The 10,287-nt window shown below is 38.5% G+C and overlaps 1 protein-coding gene across 1 annotated transcript; it reads right to left on the minus strand.

The window, feature by feature from the left end:
* Positions 1 to 3,617: 3,617 nt before the first annotated feature.
* On the minus strand, positions 3,618 to 10,274 carry RIDA (reactive intermediate imine deaminase A). Its single transcript, XM_031591053.2, has 7 exons — positions 10,137 to 10,274; positions 7,178 to 7,283; positions 6,631 to 6,685; positions 5,771 to 5,839; positions 4,740 to 4,795; positions 4,220 to 4,327; positions 3,618 to 3,899 (listed from the first exon to the last, which is right to left on the minus strand). The coding sequence occupies exons 1-6, from the start codon at positions 10,199 to 10,201 to the stop codon at positions 4,259 to 4,261; spliced, it is 420 nt and encodes a 139-aa protein (XP_031446913.1). The 5' UTR covers positions 10,202 to 10,274; the 3' UTR covers positions 3,618 to 3,899; positions 4,220 to 4,258.
* Positions 10,275 to 10,287: the final 13 nt, after the last annotated feature.

Genomic DNA, 10,287 nt, shown 5'->3' on the forward strand with positions numbered 1-10,287 from the left:
TACTAGCTGATATTCCTTAGCCGTATTGCTGCACTTAAGGTTTGCTGCCTGTCAGCAGTCTTTTCAGACTGGGCTGGGTTCCTCCTCTATGCTGGGGATTTGGTTTGACTACCAGCACCTGAGCTGGCACCACACAAATGCAGGGAGTCTGCTGTACTGACTGCTTGCAAGTTACGTGTTAGATCCAGAGATGCTGCTTGACTGGATATATTGAAAGAAGCAGAACTGATGGCATTTCCATAACAGAGACCAGTAGTATTAACAGCACCAGCAGAGACAGTGCTTGGAAATAAAATAGGAAGATACAAGAGAGTCAAGATAACCTGTTCACCTCATAATCACTCTCACTGCCACCATCATTACAAGAAAGACAGGTGACAATATACACTCTTACCTCCTTATTCAGCTTTTTCAATCATTGGAAGCAATGCTAATTGGAAACAAGAGGAAGGTTACCCGATCAGTGACTCAGCAGGTCAGCCCTTGTCTGTCATCTTCAGTCTTTACATATCTTGTAATTACAATATATGAAAGCTATGTTACTTTTCCCTTCTCAAAAAGTGACATATGCTTGACACTGTGTTAAACATGAAATGTTAACTGTATTAATTACAAAATCAGAACTCAGATGCTAGACTTATGCTGAACATCCCTCCATTGAGAAATAAGACAATCACTATCCCACTGAGGCCCAGTATTTATGGTCTCTAAGCTACTGAAATGTGTACCATGCATAAACGGCCAAAATACATACAGTTATTTGCTTCTGCAAAGCTCTGGACATCACAGAGATTGCCAAGGGCAGAAATTGGTCTGTCAGTCAAACAGCTTTTTCAGCTTAAATGCTGAGAAGAGGATATGCTCTGGTACCTGTTTACAAGATATACCTACAGAGCTAGTACAATGTACCTCAGCAATTTATTTTAAACAGACCAAAATAAAAGTGTATTTTCATAAATGTGTCTCAAAAGCTAGACAATCTTAAATTTCAAACTTCATCCAAGCTAGCACTTACCATTCCGTGCTACAGTAAGGGTTGAATAGAATTATAGAATGGCCTGGGTTCAAAAGGACCACAATGATCACCTAGTTTCAATCCCCTGCTATGTGCAGGGTCGCCAACCACCAGACCAGGCTGCTCAGAGCCACATCCAGCCTGGCCTTGAATGCCTCCAGGGATGGGGCATCCACAACCTCCTTGGGCAACCTGTTCCAGTGTGTCACCACCTTCTGTGTGAAAAACTTCCTCCTAATATCTAACCTAAACCTCCCCTGTGTCAGTTTAAAACCATTCTCCCTTGTCCTATCACTATCCACCTTTCATTCTCCCTCCTGTTTAGGAGGAATAGGACCCTTGATTGAATAAATCTCCACTCTAACTAGAAAGGTAGACATTTGTTTCAATTCCTGAAAACCATAGCCTTCAAGAAGTTCAATTTGGACCCTGCTGGATCTATGCAGATATACACGCTAGTGTTAGGATCCCAGAAGATACTCAGCATACTCAGCAATCTGGCTCAGAAAGGCTGGCTCTTCTACTCAACGCATAACTTCTTTCAGATGAATACTGCATCAAGAGCAAGGTGCTTGTAGCAGAAGATTAGGCAGGTTAAGTTTTGTTATATGTTTTAACAGAGAACAAAGTTTTATTAAAATTGTCTACCAAGCTTTATTTTTGTGTTGTTTAATCTGTAGGAAACATAATCATTAGGAGAAAAAAAGCTAAAAGAAAACCCTGGGAGAACATATAAATTTAGGAACTGCTTTGCTTTCGCAGAACTAGAAGACCTCATTTTGTTTCATGCTAGCAGCTCAATCTAGCAAAAAAAAAAAAGCTCTGCTTACCTTAATTCCATTTAAAACTGGATTTACTAAGTATTTTATACTTTGCTGAACCAAGACCAAGGAGGTACTCTCACACTTGTGTTTCATATTGGATAATTATATGGTTCTCCTTTTTGAAATAAAAAACAGAATCAAGAAATATAACAACCACTTAAAAAAAAAAATAAAGTTTTAAACATTTGTGAAAGGCTGATTGTTTATGTTAACAACTGCTATGTTCTAGCTGTAAATAAAGCTTCTTTCAGTTATTCAATAATTTATGTACCTGAAGAATACATATTTAGGCCTGAGACATTCAGGGAACCACGCATCTGGACTCCAGCCAGAAGCCAGATAATATTAGAGCTAAAAGTGGATTTTAAATCCTTGCTACAGAATGGCACCTACTTATTGACAGTAAATATTTTTAACGATGTATCAGTTATATTTCAGACTCAGTCTGAACCTTTCTGGGGAGAGCAGTGATGTATTCACATTCTTTGTGCCAATGAAGGCACCCAAAGGAGTTCTATATTGCTGTCTACGTTGTACTGAGAGACATGGTTTAGTGGGGGAATACTGGTGATATGTGGACGGTTGGACTGGATGATCTTAGAGATCTCTTCCAACCTTGGTGATTCATTAAGAACAAATGGACAAGTCACCAGCAGGAAGGAAAAAAAAAAAAGGAAAATAAAAATCAAAACTGCCATCTAGTGTTAGGTTTAAGATCAGCAAAGCAGCAGTACAGAAGAATTAAGGCAGGCATCTTCACTGAAAGGTATCGTGAGGCATAACTGTTAGTATTTATTATACAAAGACAAATTTAGCTCACATTCAACATTACAGAGATCTGCTGAAGGTGAACTATAATTCTGCTACAAAAACAGTTAACTGTGTTCCAACACAGCAACTATATGTGAGCAAAGCTGTAACAGAGAAACATACAAAAATATAAATTAGGAATCTGCTTAAATAATCTAATTCCACTTCATTGTGCTATTCTGACAGAACAAAGCAACTTTTGCTCTAAGTTATATTCACAATATTACCAATTCCTAACAAGTCTGATAGTGTTTCGGTGGGATCACTTCTTAAATCAAAGCTGTAGAAAATAAATGATGTTAGTAGTATAGCCAGAGAGAGAGAACAAGAAGCCAAGACTTATAGCATTCACATGTTGCATTTATGTGTTTAAACATGTTTATGTTTATGTGTTAGTTTGTTTAGCAGAGTCAGGTACTTTTCAAAGGTCGCTGCTTCAAAGTTTAAAAAGCAAACAGAATTTGTTCATTTACCCTTAAAAAAAAAAAACAAACCAAACAAGTCCATCAATGTTGTGTTAGGTAAGCAGTTGTAGGGGGAAGACAGGGAATCAACTCTAGCATGAGTCAGCCAGTTTTCAAAGTAGTTCTTTAAAAACGTTAAGTAAAAACATCCATTTCTGCTTGCTTAGCTAGAAGATGAATGCAGAGGAATGGGATAGCTTACTAATGCCAGCCTGTCTTCTCAGTACTGCCTAAACACACCAAGCAGGTTCATTCTCTCTCTCAATGGCAGGGAGAAATGCCAAGAACCATACTGCCATGGTAGCTGAAAGCTTTCTCTCTTGAAAGCTCTCTCTTCACCCATAGCTACTGGGCAAGAGAAAATGAACCTACTCCTTTGGTTTGAATCATTTCTTAAAGAAAAAGCAAGATAGGGATGTTGGTTTTTGGTTTTTTTTTCCCTAATGGAACACCATAGTATAATCAGGAAAAGAAAAGTTTGCTCCCAGAAGAGACAAGCACATTTTTAAACATGCAATTATTATTTATTCTCATTGAACAGGCTGTTCCCTCTCATACAATTAGAATGTCTTCTTTCCCCCCCAAATCACAGTATAGTCAAAGTTGAATGGCTATGAAAAAGACTATGAAAAATGTTGCAGGTAGAGATTCATTTGAAGCTGATTTGTAACTATGAAGATGTGATTTTGGAGAAGCATCACTTCCTTCTTTCTGAAATGAATATCCACCCTGATTAGCAATTGCTTCAGCGTGAAAAATGAAATTGAGTCTCAGCACTAAACCATTCTGCAAAGAAAGCATTTAAGGCAGTTTAGAAATGAATACAAATGAATTTCCCAAAACACAGAAGTGAAAATGTATGCTAACCAAGAAAAGTGTTCTACTGTTTTCTGACATTTTTTTCCAATATTTAAAATTATTACTAAAAAACTACTATTACAATCAATGATTTTTTATGTTCTGATCACCCACAACGTAACTATCATACAAGCACCTAAAATGTGTACTTTAATACCCAAATACCATCACAAAATAAGGCTCCTGTTCTACAATCAAACCCAACAGATTTTAGCAGCATTCATAGGTTTCAATTGAGAAGAAAGCACCTTTCCAGGTGAGCTTAGTGTAGGACATTCAGTCTTCACTTATAGAGAGGCTGGAACATTCTGGATGGGCCCTTGAATGGCAATAGCTTCAATCTCAATCCGGGCACCCTGTGAGAAAGCAATGAAAAAAAACGATTAAGAACTTTAAATACCTATTTTATGAAGCTATTGGGTATATAACATGACCTGATATGAATAAAAGAATGACATCTGGAAATTATATATTCCTGGCAGTTGCATTACTAATTTAGCAATGTTACAAATTCACTTTGTTCTTCCTGAAGTATTGGAAACCCTTATTTCTAGGATTGTAGCTGTCTTTCACTATACTGCTAGGTTTTCCCATGTTTTCAGAACTCTTACATGCAGGAATAAGACTGACATACTTAAAAGCAAAAATTAAATACTTCAAGAATATTCAATAAAATAATCACAATCAAAGCGATTACAGAATAAGAAATCTGTTATAATGTTTCAGAAGCAAAGGCTTTCAGAATTCATTTTTCTAAGTTACACTTACTTTTGGCAAAGCAGCAACCTGAAAGGATACTCTGGCTGGGCAGTTTGATTTGAAAACTGCAATTGAAACAAAAACATCCACTAATCATTTAAGTCTGCTTGATAAACAACGGAGTTCAAAATCATATGCATAAAATGCAGTCAAGGTTCAAGTCCAAGAATATGAGACAAATAACATTCAAACCACACACTCTCTTCTCCAACTCCTGCCTCCCATTTGTTTCCCCCTAGGGTTTTTTTTTTTTAATTAGTGAAAGTTAACAGTGACTTCAGAAATGGTACATTCAGGCTCCTGCAGGGACAAGGCAGCTTGATAACTCACATCAAAGGACAGCAACAATTGCCTTCTTTAAAAACAGGTAGGAGGGCTCTTTGGCGACAAGTAACTAAGTATCCAGCCAGTCTGTTTTCACTTCACTTAACATACTCAATTCCATTTTGATACACAGAAGATTGCTCATCTAAAAAGGCTTCATTCAACATAAGATACAGCTAAATAACTAAAACCCAAATCTATATAAATAAGGAACTTATGTGCATAGACTCCCAAATTCTTCTGCACAATACAGCTCGCTAATCACCAACTTGAGTTTACATGCAATTTGGTTAGCCACGCGTTGTTATTTAATTTCCAAGTGCAGCAGGGCAGCTCATCCTTACACAAAAAACTAAGCTTTGTCAAAGATACAAACAGATTTTAAAGAAATGAAGATTCACAGTCTGAAATTAAGCATCTTAAGGCTGACTACAGCAGAATGGTGTTGGAGACAACATAGCATCCTTCAAGGCTAGAAGGTGTAGAAGCTCCAACTGCATATAAAAAAGTTAGTGAAATGGTAGGACAAATCCACACCTAATCAGCCTGTATTTGTTATGCTGCTTGCACATAGATGTTCTGTTCTCATGTTGTATTTCTACTGAAGTCTCAAAGAAACTGGGACTACATTAGCTGAGTCATTGAAACACTCCACTTATAATGAATATCATCAATTCTGCAAGCCGTACTGGTAAAAAAGCAGCAAGTCTACTTACATTGACCATAAATATCATTCATATCATTGAAGTCCTTCATGTCTGCCATCAAAACCGTGGTCTTCACAACTGGAAATTAAGTGCAGTTATTTTGTACCTCTTTTATACAAAAGTTTAAAATCTTTAATGCAGTTCTTGCTTTCATTCCAAACATCTCAAGTATTTGAAACATTTTGAAAAGTTTTGCAAACAGATATTGACCATTAGAGCTGCCAACTGCAGAACCACCAAGAAAAACTGAATATCTAATAGATAAAATTATTCTTGACCTGTTTTGAGAACAGCTCTTCCATTTTAGATTTCATTACAAGCCCAATTCTTTTAAAAGGGACCAAGGTGAAGAAGATTGATTAAAACAAGCTTTAGCGTGTCAACTGTTGGCAAAAAAAAAGTATATCATATAATAACTGCTGCCAAAATAGTCCATAAAACATCTGAGGATATGGTCTATGCAAGAATTTTTTATTTTATTTTTTTAAACTCATGATTGCCCAAGCCAATACCAATTCTAAATTTGGCTCCATTATTAGAATCAGCCACAAAAGAAAAAAAGATATTGGACATGCCTGTAACATGAATGCCACGGACATAGACTTGTTTTTATGTGGAGTAAAGGATGCTTAAAATGCCTGTGGTCAGTTGTAGCTTGACCTATCTGTAAGCTGCTTCAGTTTGAAGTGTTAGTACCATGGAGAGAAGCTTCAGGTGAGAAGCAGCATCCTGCTGATACCCATCACACAAAGACTTGCACATCCATTCTTTTCCTCTAGCTATTGGTAAAAATAAACAGCTTATTTATTTAAAAAAAAAATCCAAGTGAAAAATAATCACTTGTCCGCTACCTTCATATCAGCACTTACCATTGCTAAAATCACAGCCTGCAGCTTTCAGGATTTCCCCCAAATTTTTAAACGCCTGTTGAGAAAAGAGACAGAAGTCTGTATGTATCACCTAGGTTGTATATGGGCAAGTATATAAACATGAGTTGTAACCTAGCTACAATTACATTGTAGCTCACCCAGCAGACCTTCAACAGTCAGAGCAAAACCAAACATAGATTAAGAAGTGTATTAGTAAAAGATAACTTCTAATAACCTCCTAATACTAAACCATTTACTTATTAGATCAAAAACAATACAGCTTCACCTCATCCTACTACCTCACACAGATTCTGCTGGTGGAACAAGTCTTGCACAGACTCAATGACTCAAAATATCAATTCCTTCTTGTATGATACACAGATGTTTCCCTGACCTCCAGATTGTTTGGATGAAAAATGACAGTAAATGAATTTTTTCTTGTTTTTACCTCACCTTGGAGGACGTGCGATATGCTCTAAGTCTCCTCAATTTCTCACAAGTCTACATTTAACATAGCAGAAAAGATTACTGCTAGAGCACATCTTACCTGCTTAGTTTCTTCCTTTACACCTCCAGAGACAAGCTGCCCACTGGAAGGTTCTATACCTATCTGTCCTGCAATGTACATGGTCCGGTCTACAAGCACTGCTTGGCTGAAAAGAAAAATGACATTTCAGATTAAAAGTTTCCTCAAACCACGTAACTATCCAAAGTACTCTCTTGGCTGCAGAAAATATGAAATGCACTTTGAATATCTATTTTTCTGAAATATTATAGCATAAATTAAATTGAAAAAGATCTTCAATATCAAGTCCAAACATCAACCTGACTGACCGAGTCCCAAGTAAACACTAAACCTCAGTGCTTACACATGGGCCATGCATTCAATCCATACATATGTGATTCAGCTGGGATTTGCACAATTATAAAAGCACACAACTACACGAGCATAGCTCTGTTTTTGAGATAATAAGTACTGATTCCCCAAAAGGTGCAAGACCTGAGTGCAGCAATACAACAATAAACACAGCTACACACTTTTCATGCTGCAGACTGCACAGGAGGGAGACAGAGCAACTTTGCATTTACCCAAATAAATATGCCATCCCAGTTTAAGAGGTGGTTCTTTGCCTACCTTAGATCTCAGCTGCAGAGCAATAAGATAGAAGAAAGAAAAATCAAGAGAGCTGATTACTACAATCGGCATTTTATTCTCATACAGACACCATAAATGAGTTACAGCTAAAATACGAAGCCTCACAAACATTCTCTGGCAATATTTCTCCAGTGGCATGAATGTGGCCAGTTATAACAAATCCATTCCCAGAACAGTGCCTCTCTTCTCACCAGCTAACCTGGATGACCTGGTGGCTGGGTTACTTCAGCAGATGAAGAATCCAAGTTATTTTTTTTTTTTTATATGTACATCAACTTTGCTTTTGCTGAAGTGAAGTTAGAGATGTCAATAATTGTTAAGTACTACAAACAGATTAAAAGATTAAAACAAAGACTTTAACCACCTAGTAAACATTATGCAAGAGACATAACATCCATCTCATCAGATGGTAGAAGTATTTTGCAAAGGAATTAGAGAAAGGCTCTTTTCAAAGTGTTTGTGGTGTGTCAACATGAACTTTCTTATCTTTTGCCATCCGATAAGAAAATTCATTCCTCTAACAGTTGAACAAGCCTCTGAAATTGCACAAACTGGAGTTAAGCTCCTCCCTGAAGTATTTAAATTAGAACCTTAGCTGCACTTCAGCATCAATGTAAAAAGAAAGCCACTCTTTAATGAATGCTTTATTAAATCTCTTAATTGTTCAGTCTCATTGACAGGAAACATGTATATGAACAAAATATATTCTTCAATTTTATTTTCTATCATGTCATACTTTGAGGCAGAAGCCATCAGATTACAAGTCATGTTTCTATTGAATGTGTAGGGAGCCTTGCAACAAGTTGTTAGCACTCTGAGCTCTCTGGAAAAATGAGACTGTCTTATACTGCTTATCATAAAGCAAATGACAACATACATGCTTATCCTAATGGAGCTTTGGAAAATAACAAATCATGAGTAACTGTGAGGAGGGCAGAGGGAGAAGCACAATGAAGCCTTCCAGTGCTAGATCAGCATTTTCAGCAATCTTAAGCCTTCTTCTCTGTTCCTCAACTTCCTTCTCCTTGTACGGTTACCATGGAATTCCCCATTCACTGTCACTGTCAACAACTCACTAACTAAAGAATGTACTCCCACTGCAGTCAAAAGCATGAGCCAAGTTCACAGAGACTCCAAGCACAAAAACTGGGATCAAACTTTAACTGCAGATGTATCCTACAATGAGGGTCAATTGTGCATCTCTGCTGGAATCATAAGCAGTTAAGTGCACGTCACACATTGTTCACATTTCAGTACACTTGAGTGCAAAGCTATATGGATGTCATGACCTCGGCAAAAACAACAGCATCCCCTTCAGACAGATGGCATCAAGAAACACACTCTTCAGTGACGATAAGGGGGAAAAGTTAATCAGACTTTCTTTACACAAAAAGTTGTTAACAGAAGTACAACATCTGTCATGTGTTTTTAAAAGCTGCATGCACAGATGCATATACACACATATAAATTTACTGGAAATTGAAGGAGTTTAGTAAAGAAAGTGCAAAATAGGGTACAAATAGCACACAGAAGGGCTGTAGCAAAACCAGGAACGCAGCACTTCTATCCTAATTTTCCCATCCTTATTAAGCCCTCATTGAGCCTCCTGCTCAGAACTGAGATGTAGCACTTATTTCTTACGCAATTTTTTTGTTCAGTGGACTTTGAAAAGCATACTGGAATGCAATCACTAAGCTTACCACTAACTTAATTGATGTTAACCCTGCGAGTTCAACAACATGCTGCACAATAAGCAGCATTTCATCAAGAACTCCCAGTCAGCACAGGACACGGGAGTTAATCTATAGCAGAAGGCTACGTTAAAGGCTAAGCCAGTTGGTGCATGCGTGTGGCTGAAGAACCCTCACTTTCCACATCTCAGATGTCCTCCTACCCACAGGCAATACCGAGCCCTGGCTGCAACCCACCAGCAGTCTGCTGTTGGCAGAAGGTGCCCTTACAGTGATGGGATTTTCTCTGCTCCTACACCGCGCTGGAGTTATAAAGTGAGAGAAACATAAAGAACAGCAGGTTTGAAGCTCAGAAAGTTTCACTTCAAAGCGATGGGGACAAAAACGCTTTTGTAAGGCTCTGAAGTGCCACAGGTGGAAAAGTCAAAACTGAGGAGGCTGCATTTATAACTGGAAAACGAAGCCTAAGCCCAATACTAAGAGCCTCTAGGAAGCACTCTGGTGCCCACCCCTCAGCGCTTACACAGAAGCCTACCGCGCTTCTCACAGAGACGGCAGCACAAAACTCCTCCGTTACCGCGCACGACGGACACCCCACCGCACCACCAATCGGGACGGACCAGTAAACCTCCAACAAACCTCTCCCGCCCGAGCCTTACCTGTAAGCACCCAGCGGCGCAGGAGCCTTAGCAGTGCTGATGATTTTCCTTACCACAGAAGCCATGACGGCAACCACTCTCCCGCTCCACCTCCCCACCCCTCCCGCCCGCCTTGACACCACTCCCTTCCCGCCCGCCTCGGGCGTTGCGC

Source organism: Phasianus colchicus, chromosome 3 (genome assembly GCF_987193195.1).
Source record: "Phasianus colchicus chromosome 3, bPhaCol1.hap1.1, whole genome shotgun sequence".
NCBI classification, from domain to species: Eukaryota; Metazoa; Chordata; class Aves; order Galliformes; family Phasianidae; genus Phasianus; species Phasianus colchicus.